Source organism: Nilaparvata lugens, chromosome X, assembly GCF_014356525.2.
Source record: "Nilaparvata lugens isolate BPH chromosome X, ASM1435652v1, whole genome shotgun sequence".
Classification (NCBI taxonomy): Eukaryota; Metazoa; Arthropoda; class Insecta; order Hemiptera; family Delphacidae; genus Nilaparvata; species Nilaparvata lugens.
This window is the reverse complement of record NC_052518.1, coordinates 33,913,116-33,930,586: the sequence shown is the minus strand read 5'-3', so window position 1 is coordinate 33,930,586 and position 17,471 is coordinate 33,913,116. Positions and strand designations below refer to the sequence as shown.

Genomic DNA, 17,471 nt, shown 5'->3' with positions numbered 1-17,471 from the left:
CCTTTATTTACTTGCTGCTTTCAATTTAATTCCTTTCCTATCCTTCTTCAGATACTTTGACTATCCAAATCTCTTCTATCAACTTTCTGCTTTCCATAGTATTAAAATTAATTCTTCATAATATTCAACGTTTATAACATACATTTTTTGAATATTTATGTCTCTAATATTTTTCTTTCAATTGAATTTGATATTAGTACTGTTTGTCAAGTTCAATGTGAGAAGATAAAAAATAACATTTTTTATTATGATCATAAGTATTAAATGTTATTTACAAAGTAAGTAAATGTAATAATGGATAATATTGTACCTAACTCTGACAAGCTATTCAATCTTAATATTTTCATTGTAATATACTTCTTTCCTATTCTTATTTCTAAAAACTATGTTGTTCATTAAATATTTAACTGATTTTATAATTAAGCTACTCTATGAAAAAATCTCAATAATATGATTTATGGTATTATATTCGAATTTTATTTGCCAATTTAAGTCTGTGAACCTGGCTTTTAAAACTTTTTATTGTTGACATTTCCAAGATTTTTCGATTTGGATACTATCAAGTTACCAAAATAAAATAAATTTCTGAAAAACCTTTTGAATTATTAGCGCCTGAAGTTGATATCTTTGAAATGAGTAATTTCAGAATTGGTTGCAATTAAAGTCATCAAATTTAGAGGATTCATTCTCCAAAATATTTTCCATGGAATAACTTGATTCCACTGAATATCAATAATTAAATATGGGTTAATATATTTCATTTTTCATTTAAATATAAGACCTTTTAAATTATTCAGAGTTATTATTGAAAACTGGAATAAATCACTCTAAAAATGTTGTTCTGAAAATAAAATATGTAATTCAATAAACAATACCTTGAACTCTCAAAATATCATGAATTCATTTGCAGCTAACAATAATAATTATTCTTTAATGACTCACCCCAAAGATTTTACCTTTGATGGGTAACACCCTATTTACCATAAGTAAATTTATCTCATTTTACTTTTTATTTTTTTGATTGAAACTTCAAATTATTTTCAGCCTAACTCTCATAACATCAGGGGCTGAGGCTTGATTGAGGAGAGGGCCGGCTACGCCTTAACTTCGCCCTCCTAGGCGACAGCAATTCAATTCTACCTCATTCGTGTTTGCTACTCGTATTTCAATTTCAAAATTTGAAATTTATTCTTAATACAATTTTAATAAAAGCTGTATCCATTTGATACAATCTATGCAGTCTATACGATAGATATTGAAAAATGAATGCATCCAGAGTTACGACACTGTATTACCAACAAAGTAAAGTGCGAAATCAATTAATAATTATAATTAAATATAATAATAATAAAAAGTATTATAATTATTTATAATATTCATTCTTCCTCTGGACTAGCTTTTATATACAATGCTTTTCAACCAAATTTCCGTTATTACTCAATCGAAATCCGCGGTCTAATTTGATTCATGGCAGATGCCACTGCGTAATGCAGTAATTGCATTTTAAAATTTTAATCATTAGAGTGGCATAGCCTATCACATTCTATAGTGAGATACATTTCAAACAGCCAGCATTCCTCACAGATAATATAAATTTTCCCCATTCAACCAATGGTGCCAATTTGAATGCGAATCTGACAAGTCAACCAGTCAACCCGTTTTGTGCAGATCATCTGAAAGCTATATTGTCATGCTCTGCACAGCGCATGCGCTCTACACACATCTCAGATTGATCACGGATGCGTGTGTGTAAACGTGTGTGTGTGTGTGTGTGTGTGTGTGTGCTTATGGTATCTGCAATACATTTATGATTCGGATTACATTTGTTCAGTAGTTCTCTCTGTGCTTGTCTTGGAACTGTAATTGGTGTGCTTTCAGTTGAGTTTTGCATTTAATCGAGTTTTGTACTTGTTTATTGTAAGAGCAACATGAAACTGAGAGCAGAGCACAGTGACCTGTGAGCTGGACTCTGACCCACAAGCGATGCCGGATTCCGGATTGTACGATGACAATGTAGTTCATTGATCACAGTATGCGATCATTATTAAGGATCGCGCGTTCACCTACAAATATTCTCAATTTTTCCGATTACACACTAGCAGAAGAATGCTTCTTCTAACACCACTTCTTGTATTTGCATTTTTATTCCTTGAAATAGTTATTTGTATATCTAGAGTGGAAAGTACTGTTTTTTTTCGCTGAGGGAAAAGTTTGAAGCCCGAGGCGAAGCCCAAGGCAACAATTTTCCTGAGGGATACAAAACATTTTTCACTCGTGATGTACACAACATTTTTCCTCCACCTACATTTCTATAAAAACTGCAAATAAAATAATTTTTAAAAACTTACTTGACCAGTAAAATGTGTTATAACATAACTTAAAAATTAAACAGCTATCTTGTAATCACACAGTTCACCGCCGACAGCGCTATCTGTCGGCAAAAGTTGTAACAACAATGGCCGCCGACTCGACTACAACACTACGATGAAGTTCCCGTTTCAAATTTGATTAGTTGATGAGGAATATTCGTTGGTTGTTATTTTGAATAACATGGAATATAAAAAAAAATTGCATGGTTGCCTGTGAAGTCGGTATACGGGTGAAAGTTTTACTTTCAGACAACGACTTTGAGTGGTAAAATAATTTTAATGTGAATATTCATTCGTATAGTGGGAAGAAGGATGAAATAATAGTAACAATTTAAAACATTTATTTATACAAAGAATTATATTGAAAACATTAATTTATACAAAGAATCTCGCACTGAACCACAACATTGTGATTACTAACATAACCTATTCACTTATGCATGATTATGTGATTATGCATTATTGTGATTACTACAACATAACCTATTCACTTATATTCACCTAAGCAGGTGTAGTCGCAGGAGATTGCTTGCGGCGCCTGCGCAGGTTGACTGCTCCGTTTCACTCTCTCTCCAGGTGAATGCCTTCGGCTGCTACGTTGCTCGCCACTGCTGCTATTCGTGCTCTTTCCAGACGACCGTGAACCGAAACGAACGCTCTCACTCGCTCTCATTGTGAGCGCATAACGTGGGAACATAACACAGTTTCTTGAAGTGTCACCCGGCAAACCAATTTATAAGACATTGTCATGTCAAAATATTTATACATTTCTATAGTATACTGATATGAAGTTTGTAATAATTTTAGCATGAAACATATTGATCAAATGTCTGGTTGAGGTATTGAAATTAGTTGGTTTAATGACTACTCTATATGCTTCCTCATCTGAGCTTAGACCTTCTAACCTTAGACCAGTTATAGAATAGACACGCTGGGAAGTCTAGCCTCTGAAGCCAACATCTACTGCCATATTTCCAAATCGTGACTCGTGACGTCATCATTGGATAGAAAACTTTCAGATTGTGTCTATTTCAGAAGGATGTAGATTATTATTCATTAAAATGGTAAACTCCAGCTGCGCTCCCGATGAAATAGACACAATCTGCTATGGAAAACAATGTAAACAAACTCTACAGAAAAGTTTTCTATCTGATTCTGACGTCACGATTTGGAGATATGGCAGTAGATGTTGGCTTCATCGACTTTCAGTATGAATATACAATAGGCCGTGTCTATTCTATAACTGGTCTAAGCTTCTAACCTATTTCATATGTAAGTTTTTAAAATAGAGATGCTTCCCATGTTATTTAAATGGAGTTACTTTTACACTCTAGGGAGTTTTTCTGTTTTTTTTCCTACCAAGAGCGGAAAAGTGACACTTTAGTATTATGTTTCAAGGAGTAAAGTAGGCTCTTTAGACAGTAGGTGGAGGAAAAGGCTATTTTATATGTTTTAACACCTTGAAAAAGATTACCCATCAAATCAATTAACATTTTTGTAAAACTGATTATCACGGAAAATTATAGCATAAAATAGTCTGAATTGAAAGCCTATGTTGTATCGTAATATGAGGAAATACGTTCATTAATACGTCCATTTAATGCCATCTTAGAACAAGACCAGACTGACAAATAAATAGTATGTTGCCATGTTCACTCATGACAACCATATAAACACGTGACTGGTTACTTATTATATAACAATAAATTCTCCCCACTTAATATTTGTAAAACAGAGTATCTAGTACTAGTTCAAACTCGAAATATAATAAATTAACCACATTGAAGTTTCATTTATTCTCCTCCTCCTCCTCCTCCTCCTCCTCCTCCTACTACTACTACTACTACTACTACTACTACTACTACTACTACTACTACTACTACTACTACTACTACTACTGATACTACTACTAATACTACTACTAATACTACTACTACTACTACTACTACTACTACTACTACTACTACTACTACTATATTAACTCGTATTTAACCATTTGGGAAGTAATTCCTACCACGGGTATTAAAAAATCCTTATACAGATAACATGGGAAAATATCGCGATAGGGCTGTGTCATAATGTAGCCTACTGTTAAAATCCATTACTATCATTCTTGTCTAAAACAACTGTTTTGTTACGTTAATAATAAATATTCCTGAATATTTTCGGGGTGATGGGTCAGTTTTACATAGAAATAGCTTACATAGAAAGACTTACCTTTTGTGACAAGGGTTGGCAGACATTTCCGAATAGCCATTGTGTATTATTGATTGATATAAATGTATTGAAATGTACATTTTTCAATATAGTTATGTTTATTGAACAGTTTTAATCCACGGCAGTTCCAGAGTTGGTTACTTACACGAAAATCCCATTTATTTTAATTCATAAACACTGATTATTTAATCAATTTCACTTTATTATCACATTTGCAGTATTGTAGTTTCGTTATCAGTTGTATAACAGTAATTTATTTCATAAGGTCAATAATGGGGGTCTTCCCTGGTGCCCTAATATTACAAATAAATGAAACTAACAAGCACATCTTCAGTACAGCTGGTATTCCCAACACGGAACTGCAGTTCCTCAAATATATTAATAAAGTTGAATTGACAACAGAATCAGTTCTATTCAGTTATGAAGAAGTTCCAAAATTCGATGTGTAGTCTATTCAATAAATTTTATCAATTGGATTTGAATCCCGTAAAAGGTCGTCAACGCATCGTCGTCAGATCCTTCATTACAAATCACATTGTTTACCCTTGCATGTGGTAAGATGACAAATCTTTAATTCACGGCGGTTGAATTTGATTAAGTTTTCATGCAACTGGCCCCAAATTCAGCACTCAGACAAAAAAAGGAACCCCCCCTCAAGATTTGTTTAGGAGCTCCTCATGAATTTCAAAACGCAGTATTTGGAACCCCCTGAAGGCCCCCCTGAATCAGTAAAATGAGAAAATCTCACTAATAGCAAGGCTTTTACACATTCATTTGCCGTAATACACTATTTCATTACTATTGGTATTTTCACATAGTAGCGTTTTAAAAATTGGTATTTTCACGTACTTTCACATCAGCGACCACATAGGTAGTAAAGAGTACAAAATGATGTATTGTACGATGTGACAATCTATTACTGTTAGCTATTACTCCAATTCTAATAACTACTCTAACTGGAAATAAATAGGCTCATATTTATGTTGCCGCCTCAAAAATCAGACTTCCAAGCTTTGAAAGATTTACATCTATTGATTTTCGTTTATCGACTGTCGTTTTCCCGTATTGTCATTTTTGTTTGCCGTTCATTTAAGGGATTAATGCAACCCTTTCATCAACTTATTACTAGCACTCCAATCAAACTCTCTCTTATTTTGAGTTTTTGTTGTCTATCGCACTTACCAATAATAATAATAAATAATAATAAATAGATGTTATTGTCGTAGACCAATATAGGTAATTGACAAAGTCATAGTAATACAATATTACAAAATAATAGAGTCAAAGCAATAGTTTAAAGTCACAAAGTATAATAAATTACATCAAGTAGAATCGAAGAACTCTGTCAAACAATAGAAAGGTCTTAAAACCAGCCACTCAAAAAGTAATTTTTTAAAAATAACAATATTTTCACAACATTTCATATCCAATTGCAACTTATTGTACATTCTCAAGCCTATGCTGTCATAGTATTTCATGCTTATGACAAGACGTTGATATGGAATATCAATGAGGTCTTTTTTCCTGGTGTTATAAGCATGAATATTGGATCTTTTATTCAAGCTATGGAGATTCTTTCTAGTGTGCATGATTACTTGAAATATATAGAGGTTTATGACAGTCAATATTTTTTTTTTTTTTTTTGAAAAGAGGTCGACAGTGATCTAGATACCCTGCACCGGTCAATATTCTAATAGCCTTTTTCTGCAAAAGCAAGACCTTATTGATGTGACAGCTGTTTCCATATACTAAAATTCCGTATGAAATTATGCTTTGGAAAAAAGCAAAATATGAGTTTCTGAGGTATTTTTCCGGTACAAGATTCTTCAACTGCCTTAACAGATAGATAACCCTAGATAACCTAGCAGAAACGAAATTTATGTGGGGTTCCCAGGTCAACCTGTAATCAAACATTAAGCCCAAAAACTTTAAACTATTGTTATTGTTGTGTGTATAGTCCCTGAGACCAAATGTCATAAGCTGAGTTTTATCCTCGTTTAGTTTAAAGCCATTCGCTGTGAACCACTTGGAAGCCTCCGCCAAGGTATCGGCTGTCATGTTATGTAAAGTGTGTACATCTGAATGAGAATTAAGAAAAGTGGTGTCATCAGCATACAACACAGTCTTGCTGTTGATTGTGAGAGGAAGATCATTTATCATCAATACAAAGAGGAGTGGTCCCAATATAGTCAAATAGTCAAATAACAGAACGAAGTCTGTTGTAAAACACCAAACAATAATCAATATAACTTTATTTCATTGTATACAAATGCTGTTGAAATGTTAAACTATTGTTGTGTGTTATGTGTGTACCGGTATCCATTAACTTATTTCATTACATACTACTTTTATTTATTATTGTATCATGTAGACCTTATTTAAACATGGAACATGTTTGCCCAACAAATCAAAAGGACAATTTTCTCTTTCATTAAAGACATCAAAATATTTCAAGTGATAAAGCTCGAAATGAACTTTCCACGCCAATTTAACAAAGTCCATTTAATAAGAAATTGATAATATTGTTTTCCATTTTTATGACGGTTACAAAGCATTAGTGTCGGGAAGCGGTTTAACTCAGTGTTCGCGCTGATAAGCTATCTCTCAGGTGGTCACTAACGACAGGATAAGTGTGTCGAGCATGTGTGAACGGACATGTCTTCGAACGAAAAAGACATTCACGCGAAAGGCTTCGAACGAAAAACAGCTGTTCGACAGCAGCTTCTAACATGAGATAAACAACCAATAACAATTAATAAATCACTGGAAAATTACTAATAGTTATAAATGACCCACAAATAATTCAACCTCAAATAGAGCAGCGAATAAAATATAAACAACAAAAAGTCGAAGATATAAAAACTTAACATCAAAAATGTTGCTCAAAGCCTTTCGCTGATATAACACAACAATAACGAGGACACACTTGTCCTGTCGTTAGTGGCCCTCCTTAGATAATTGAAAATTATGTGCCTGCTACTCAAGTTGGAAGGGTGACCACTTGAGCCTACTCCTCTGAATATGATTCATGAGTTGAAAAACCGATTCCTAGTGATTCGGAGCCCATATAAATCGGTAGGTTCACTCATCTCTCATCATCTCCCTTTTCATTATCGATTACAGTGGTAGAGTATTAGCATTAGTATTTAGTGTTGTTTCAGGTATGTTAATGGTGTAGAGCATTAGGTACCGTATGTCATGACACCGCGTATATCTATGTATTTGATAGTTTTGTTTTGATGGCATCAACGGATCTTTTTTCAAAGTTTAGGGATACAGTAACAGTCTCAGTCTGATTGTTTTGTAGCAAAACTTGCAAATCAGTCTAATTAATGAAAACGAAGATTCCGACTGAACTGGGTTTTGGAGAAGATCCATATCTCATTTCACGAGATTTCAATCTTGAAATTGGATGTTTGGTAGTTGTAAAGAATTAGATGTAGAGTGTTGGAGTTTGGACGTTCACTAAGTGCATCCCGCCAAACTAATGAACTGTTCTCTCTCCACATGTCTCAACATAATACTATCACTTATTTATATATGAATCATGAGTTTAGCCAAGTAAACCCTACAGGCATGATTCAGTTTGATTCCCAGCAAGAGCGATTGATGCATTCTAAATTATATTATATTTGCATAGATTTATAAAATCACAAAAGTTATGCTTAATCATGTGAATCATTCATCTAGTGATTAATTATCACGAAGGCTTATCAGCAGCCATTTTATAAATGATATTCGCTCTTATATTTATTTATTAATTGATTAATTGATTATTTAATCATCCTTCCATTCATTCACCCACTTATTACAATGATCCAATTCTTAACGATGTCTTAATCCTCTATAAAAATTTCCATGTTGAATTGAAAACTAGAAACACTCTTCCCAATGCCTTATCATGGATTATTGTGCAGTAATTTAAATTAAAAAAAAAAATCATTTCAAATTATAATAAATTGCCTATAGGAATCAATGCATTGACAGAGTAGTGCATAAATATAACTAGTTATTATTCCAATCACATTCGCAGATGAAGTAATGCAATACATGAGTATTAAATATTAAATATTCTCAACGATTTATTTTTTTATTTTTAAAATTATTAAATGAACTTTTTGTCTGTTTGTTGCAGAAGTATTATAGACGAGCAGACACTATGGCGACTCTATCTCTTCGAATTAGCATAGTTGAAAAGAATGTCATCAAAACTATGCAATTTGATCCATCGACATCAGTGTATGATGCTTGTAGAGTGATCCGAGAGAAGATTTCCGAAGCAAACTTGGGTCAACGTAAGTAATTTGTAATTTTTTGCAGACGATATTCACATTGTGTTCTCTATTAGGCCGGCTCACACTGGTTGCGTTTACGTACAACAATATTATTTTCAACAAATAGAACCAGAAAAATTTAGAAATGTCACCTTAGTCTTTGTTTTGGTTCAAACCGCATAATTGACTAATTTCATGGATGCATTGGATTTCATTTCTTTTCCAGAAACCGTCTTATATATAGGGATAATAATTGCTATAAGTTATAAACTTCAGTTAATTTCAGAGTTTATCAGACTGATGGAGCTGAAGTGATGCGAGCAGTCGGTAACATAAGTAATAACAATTGATGAATATATAATATCTATCCATGCCGTGTAGAGCGGCCTAATATTTCTGATATCTGAAAGAGATGAAACTACAACAGCTCTCCTATAGATTGAGACAAACTAGATTACAAAATTGTAAATGTGACATTCATCTTTCATGCACATTGGAGACAAATCATGAAAAGGATCTCATCCCCTCATTACACATATTCAATGTGATATATCTTGCTCATCTTTTTCATATCTATCTGATATTCATTATTATGTTTGTAATCGTAATTACTTACAAAGCATTCATGTGGACTGTTACTTACAACTTGGACAATTGGGTATTTGAAGTGAATCAGTCAAAACAGTAATTAACCCTACACAAATTTCAATTCATTATGAGTTGATAAGTTCATTTTTAAAGCCCTGACTCATTGCTTTCTTGAGTAAGATTAGTGGACTATTGGACAACTGGGTTTCGAATCATCGATAAGTGACTTTCAACTAATAAATTATAATCATTTAATCTGAATGATACTTCAATAAGCTGTTTTTGCAGACTGAAAAAAAAATGATCTCTATTACTCATCACCTCTAAAAAGGGGTCCGTATCACAGAGACAAGTTCTCACAGAGACAAGTAGTGTTTTTGAACGATATTAGTGTCACAGAGACAAGTTTCATAGGAACAAGTAGTTTTATAAATGGCAGTCTCACAGGAACAAGTTCCCACAGAGACAAGTTGAGTCTCACAGAGACAAGGTGAGTCTCACAGAGACAAGGTGAGTCTCACAGAGACAAGGTCTGTTTCACTGGAACAAGTAGTGTCAGTGGAACAAGAAGAGGGGTAGAGTCCCATTCGAACAAGTGTAGTGTCACAGAGACAAGCTCAGTCTCACAGGAACAAGGTTGGTGTGGTGTGTTGCCTACACATGAAGATGAAGGCATTCCATTTGCTCTAATAAATTGGATGTCATCTGTTTTTTAATATATATATATTATGGTGACATGAATAGAATAGAATGACTGCCTTTGTTTTTCTTAGAGAGCGAAGTTAGGTCGCAGTCGACCCTCTCTTACACTCAACTCTCTATCAAGTATGTATTATAACAATACAAAAAAATAATACAAATAATATGATTAAAAACAAACAATAGTTAAGTTATCTACTTATTTAAAATAATAACAAAATTTGAATTATTGAAAAGAAAGAGAAAAAAATGACATTGAAAATAATACATTACAATGCTGAATAATAGTATTTTTTGATACTTCATCACTTTAGTGAAAAATAAGACACTACAGAGTACAATACAGTAGGCCTACATAGCAACTGAAGTGTTTGTCATATATTCCATTTCCTACTTATTATCACTATGTAAATCTCGAAGTGGATAATTAAATTACATTATGATTTATTTAAATAGTAAAATGGAATCTTCCTTCAATCAACAAACAACGTGACAAACAACGCTCCTTCAATCCACGTGACATACATATATAAATATATAATTTACATATGTAAATAATGTGGTGACATCATTATTTTGATGCCAGCTTTAAACGTTTCTCCTGTGGAGAAAAAATGATGAATTTAGTGGACTGTTTAGTGTATCCTAGACATTTAGATTCAAATCTACATAGCAATTGATTCCCCTTTTCATCCAGGATATTTGTGGTTTCTTATAATTTAAATTTGTTGACCGAGCGAAGTGAGTTCTAAGATTCAAGTCGACGGTTTTGCATTTCTCTTTATGTTTATATGTTCCGCAATTACGGCGAAACGCAGCAATAGATTACCATGAAATTTGACAGGTATATTTCTTTTTAAATTGTGCCTCGACGTATATACAAGGTTTTTTTTTGGAAATTTTGCATTTTAAGGTTAATACAATGGGTAAAGTCTCCTTCGAACGCCAATATTACAGTAAAAATCAGAATAGAATCATCCATAATAATTCAGCTGTTGAGTGGATTTTTAATTGCATGCAATAACGCATGCAATTAATATATCAATGTAACTTAGTAAAAAATCAGCTGTCGTGTTGACTATTCATTGCATGCAATGACGCATGCAATCAATAACGGAAAGAAAACATAGTATTTTCTCTCGACCTTTATCTGCTTTCAACTCGGGCTGACCTGTTGCCAGTGTGTTGAAGGAGATTAGCTTTTGATGTTAGCATATTTTTGATACACTAACCCCAACAGCCATTAGCCGTTTTCACACCGACATCTTGCCGACACAGCATACAAACAGGATTTACTCTTATGAACAGTATGAGACGAGGCTGTGTTTTATAACTGCGCGAGGTCTACTGTTCATAGAACTACTAGTCCAGGATTAAAATGTCGTTTTACAAAAATCATCAAATATTTAATAATTGAATACAATGATGCATGTACAAATGTAAAGCTGACTAGCACCGAGGTAGAATCAATTTATTCTTAAATGATTTGAAATATATTTCAAGTTGTTAGGCTTCATTTATTCATTGAACACCTATTTTATCATTAAGGGTTATCAGAACCTATTAGAATTATGTAGATTGCCTTTAATGAATAAATTGATTTCCATGTAAATGTATTATTCCTACCAAACACCAAAATAGCTATTTAAATGTGACTTTCAATTGTTGGCCAAATTTTGATACTGCAGTAACTTATACATAAGTGATATCGATGTAAGAAAGAAAAGATTATATACTTCTAGATGGATGGAACAATATTGGAATAGTTATTTGTGCAACTAGTGCGCAAAGTGACAGTTTGCTGCACCGAAAGAAACGTTTACGCCCGAGCCGTAGGCGAGGGCGGAATGGTTTCTTGAGTGCAGCAGAGGAACTTTGCGCACGTATTTCACATTAAGTTTTTCCTACAGTTACCATTGAATATGAAAAGTGGGTAATTATGGGTAAAATTGCCTGAAATCCATCAAATAACTTAGTAGTGTTTGAATGGCGAGGCGGCTGTGTGGTGTGTGCTGTGGTGGCACTGTGCTGTTGCTGTCCTCGTTATAATATAATATATAATAGTAATAATTAGCGCGTTGTGCTTCGTTGCACCTCTGCTCACTATAGCAGCCCAGTCACTGTTACCAACTTCATTTTGATTTTGCTGCACTGTTGCTCCATATAACCTACTAAGTATTTTGCGTTGCCATGTTGCAAATCTGGAGTGCAGAAAAATTTGTCCCGCACTAGAGCGGAAAAGTGATTCTTTGCGTTCTGTAATCAGTGCAGCAATGGCCACTTTCCAACGTAACTGTAGGAATAGTATATTTCGCACCTAGGGCCGAAAATGAGATATTTCCGGCTCGAAATCGGTTTTTAAGTCCGAGGCCGTAGGCCGAGGACTAGAAAAGATTGAGAGCCAGAAATACATTTTTGCCCATGGTGCGAACGCTATTTTTCGCCACACCAAAAAAAAACTTCCCAATATATGAGAAATTAAAAAATAAATAAAATTCAAACAGCCTATTTTGATAGTTTGAATCTTGGTTATGACAACTTTCACTGTCAATTAATTTCAATATTACTAATTAATGATTTACAATAGTGACAATATTTTTATACTATTAATATTTCGAATAATTGTTTGAATTTTTATAGCTCGCGCTTTGCGCCTGGTGCAATATCTCATGGATAGATGGATGAATAGAATTTTCATTACTATTGTGAAATAATGTGATTAAAAAATTAATATAATTGCATATTTCACAGTTTTGTCTCAAAATATATCTAAAAAATTGATTGAAATTTAAATTACGGTAACTAATATAAGAAATAGCTAATAAAAGTCGAAATTCATCGACAAAAAAAATGTCACTGACCGAGGTTCGAACCTAGATCATGTTTGTAATTCACTGAGCTTAGAGCTTTTGAGTACACGCCTTTACACTCTCGGCCATTGCTCCTTTTGATCGAACTGGCCTGTAAGTCAGGTAACGTATGTAGGCTACTATAATATAGTGTAGCCTATAGCGGCAAACTTTAAGCCGGTTTGCCGGCATTTTCACAACAAAATATTGCTCTGAAAATAGTTAAATCATAGAGAAAACATTCGAAGATTCAATCTTGAGTGGGCCTAATGTTTTCTCTATATGGTTTGATATTGAAGAAAAATTATCTAAAAGTTTTAATAATGAATTACGGAAAAATTACTAGGAATTTTTTAGTCAAGGCTGAGTTTCACCAGTAGGCTTACCTTAAACTTTAGATCTCTGCTGTATTTTCCTATTATTATTGTTGATTGTATTGCATTAAGAAGTGGAATTCGATAATAAAAAAGAAACAATTATTACTCTACCTCACTTTTAATATCGATACAATTATTGTACTTTGATTTCAAATTCGATTCTTCACTTTTAAAGACTTGCGATACGTACCTTTCTGACAATGGACAATGTAGCCAACATTATATTGTTGAGGCTATGGATATATCATCGTATTCTATTGTTTGATATCAAAAACACAATAATAAATATTAAATTATGAAACAGTAATTTATAAAATATATTATTATAGACATAATACCGCGATTCACGATACTTAATTATATAGATTATTACAGTCATTATGAGATTATCTCTCCATGATTTTTGTGAGATCGGACACGATCAGCTGTTATTCAAGGTCATTTTACAGCCCTAGGGCTGTAAAGTTTTACCGGCCTGGTCGGAAAACAATCACTTTCGGCCTCCATATGACGCACGTAAACCAGCTCATTACATCCAAGTGTGGCGAAAAAGATGTTATCCAACGGTATTTGAATACACACCCCTGACTGCTACTGTATGGGAGTACCACCAGTAATTTATAAATTTTCAATTCAAGAAAAGAGTGGTTATAGATAAAATAGTGTACTCAACGGTTATAATCTTCTCCTATCTATATTTTTCCTTCGTATTATTTCTCATCTTCTTCCTCTTCTTCCTTCTTCTTCTTCTTTTGTCTCCTTTTTCTTTTATCTTCTTCTTCTCGCTTGTTCTTCTTCTCCTTCTGTCGTCTTCTTCTTCTTCTTCTTTCTCTAGCTTTGTCCTGCAACGACTGTTTTGTTTTTGTATTATGGAGTCCTTTTTGTATAAGGTACCAAGAACAATAACAGGGATATTTCCAGGGCTCTAGAGAATAATAATACTAATTCCCTATGTCGTTTTGCTAAGTTGAAACGTGTAGCAACGTGAGTTGAAATGTATAAGTTGACCTAAATTTTTGAAGGCTGATCTTCGAATTGATAATATGACGACTTTATAGAAACATGATAACAAGCAAATCCCTAAGAACATAATGGAGACTATTCCTTTTAACAGATTAGTGTTCCATCATCATTATCATTATCCTCAAATGATACGAGTCGATCCATTCGGCGTATTCACGCCGATCCATTTCATCTAGGAATACCATCATCTAAATATTATGGTAACAATGAAGTGTTCGCAGAAAATCTCACTGGCACTGACTGTACAACTATGAGATTAAGTCAAGACTAGACAAGGTATAAGATTCAAGTCGGCGGTTTTGCATTTCTCTTTATGTCTAAATATTTTTAATATTTTTATGTTCCGCATATACGGCGAAACGCGACAATAGATTTCAATGAAATTTAACAGGTATGTTACTCTTCAAATTGTGCGTCAACGTATCTATTCTAAGTCAAGGACTCTAGGACTCTCTGTTGTGAGGCCGGGTGACATATTCTCGAGTGATGTTTTCATGTGAAAATTTAGATTTTTCTCCCCTCACTGGTTTTCACCTTGGGCTTTATTGGTTTAAAGAAATTGTGTATCATTTTGTTTTTATATGAATGTAAATAATGTGTGTGTATGTTGAACAATAAAACATTTGAATAATCAAGATTGATATCCAGTTCTTCAAACTGAAAATAGATGCAGACGTGGATAACAAAAAATTAGACATACAGTACTCCTCATATGCCACAGTTTCACAATTCTGTAGACAAGATTAGAATAAATCAATAGAACAGTTAATTTCAAACTGCCATGTACTATGAAAAAAAAATCAAAATGTACCTCAGTAGAACAAGTAGAATAGCATAGGACTTTAAAAAGAACTCAGATATCCAAAGTTTCATTGACCGAGCGAAGTGAGGTCTAAGATTCAAGTCAACGGTTTTGCATTTCACTTTATGTTTAAATATTTTTATGTTCCGCATTTACAGCGAAACGCGGCGATTAGGCCTTGTCTAAAGAATTCAGCTTATAGTCTGTTATACAATAAATGAGCAATTCAATATTCATAACATCTTCGTAGTAATCTTATGAATAGTGTAGTCATTCATCAAATCAGTCTTATCAAGTCATAATTATCATTACTCAGTACAATTGAATAAATTAAGTCATACATTGAAAAAAACTATTTATAAACTCCAGCACTGAATATCACATTTTCAACAATTTGAAAATTAATTTACGGAATAATAAGCATTTTCATTCAGAATTAGATTTAGTGCGTTTTTTAATTTATTCAGAGGCCAGTTTCTTCTAATATAAGATAGGGGCAGATTATTGAACATGGAGTACACTAAATAGGGATAAATTTCAAGCTCTTACTCAACCTGACATTAGGAGTTACAATACTCTAGTAGTCCAGATAACAGTAGACCTCACTGAGCATCCTTTGCAATGTGGTAACGAGAATATTCAGCCATCTACTAGAAATGCTATCTACTAGGAATAAAGTCATTGTTATAATATCAGGTCTTTTTTAAAATGTTTGCCAATGGCCCCACTAAGAAATCTGATCAGGCTGGTTGGAGACTTCCAATCAACCATACGATCACATTTAATTACATTACATTACATTACCAGGGCTACCAGACATTGTTTTGCAGTAGTCGTCAATATACTATATCATAATGGAAAAAGTAGAACTTTGATATGAAAGTAATGAACTCACTTCGTTACAAATAAAATCGATTGGTGTGCTAATCTAAATGTTGCACTACTTCAATCCTGTAAAAATGAATACCGATATAATACTTATCCTGAATTGATGGAATCCCAAGTCCCATTGCGCTTATGATAATTTTAAATATTAACTCAGTAAGTTCAGAAAGTTATTGCTCAGTTGAATCAGAGCTACGATTAAAAAGATGATTTGGGAATTATCAAGTGGCACTTTTTGTTTTTCACTGGAATTTTCATTTTGTAACATGTAGAGACGCTTGTCGAACAACAATCTGTTAAAATTTTTATGGGAAAGATTTCATGAGGAAAATGAAGTTTTTCATTGACATTATCATCCGTAACTCGGAACGCCATGATAAATCTTGGCATCTAAAGCTGCGTTTACACCAAAGTTATTAACAAAATGTTAATAACTTAATCCTCACAGATTATTATAGATTGAACGGCACTTGAAAAACACATATGTTCATCATGTGTATGATAAGTTATGTTCAATCTAATAGAATCTATAGAATCTATTGACGTGTTAACGCAGCTTTACTCTGTGACTGTCTGAAGTTAATATTATATTAATTTGAATTTACAATTCGAGACCGCAGCTTGGAAAAAGAAGAGATGATTAGCTCATAATATCGGGGACCGAGCTTCGCTCAGGAGTACAAAAGCATGAACAATTTATTACGAAAGAAGGAATTATAATGAAAAACCATTTTGGCCATGTGGTTTTTAAGAAGCGGTGATGAATAGGTCAGTGGTAGGCTATTTGGCTTTTTTATATTCCATTTCATATTCATATTGATTATTCTTTCGGGTTGAAGGTTTAATATATACTTATTAGATATCTTGGCACTATCTTACTCAATCTGACATTAGGAGTTAAAATACTCCAGTAGTCCAGATAACAGTAGACCTCACTGAACATCCTTTGCAATTTGGTAACGAGAATATTCATTTTTATTCTTTGTTGTTGTTTTATATTAATAATGAGTACATAAGATTATTACTTTGTATGTAAAGTGCATTTTTTTGAAATAAATATCTTTTGTCTGTCTGTCTGTCAGTTTGGTAGAAATATATTACATTTACATAGAACTCAATTTTTTTATTTAAGTTATCTTCATAATTCTATCTATCTTCTATCTGATTCTAATAGGTTACCAACCCATCCCTATCTTATATGATAAACCTTCAATCATAATCATATACCTGCATGATTAAAAAACAGCAGACATTCAATTTACTAGAACAAATAATGGAGTGCCTTCAAGTTCAGATGTAGGCAACATGCCTAACTTCTTCCTACATTCGCTACCTTGTCTCTATGACACTGACCTTGCTTCTGTGAAACACCTTGTTTCAGTGAGAAC

General features: G+C 33.2%; 1 protein-coding gene across 5 annotated transcripts in view; it reads left to right on the top strand.

Annotated features, from left to right (window-relative positions):
* LOC111055929 (talin-1) overlaps positions 1 to 17,471 on the top strand; it is a 257,646-nt gene that overhangs the window by 120,665 nt on the left and 119,510 nt on the right. For all 5 annotated transcript variants that reach the window (XR_005573348.1, XM_039443188.1, XM_039443187.1 and 2 more), the window contains exon 3: positions 8,722 to 8,881. Coding sequence is in view for 4 of the 5 variants with exons in the window: in XM_039443188.1 (XP_039299122.1) it covers positions 8,746 to 8,881 (136 nt within the window). In the remaining variant the exon portion in view is untranslated. The remainder of the gene's footprint in view (positions 1 to 8,721; positions 8,882 to 17,471) is intronic.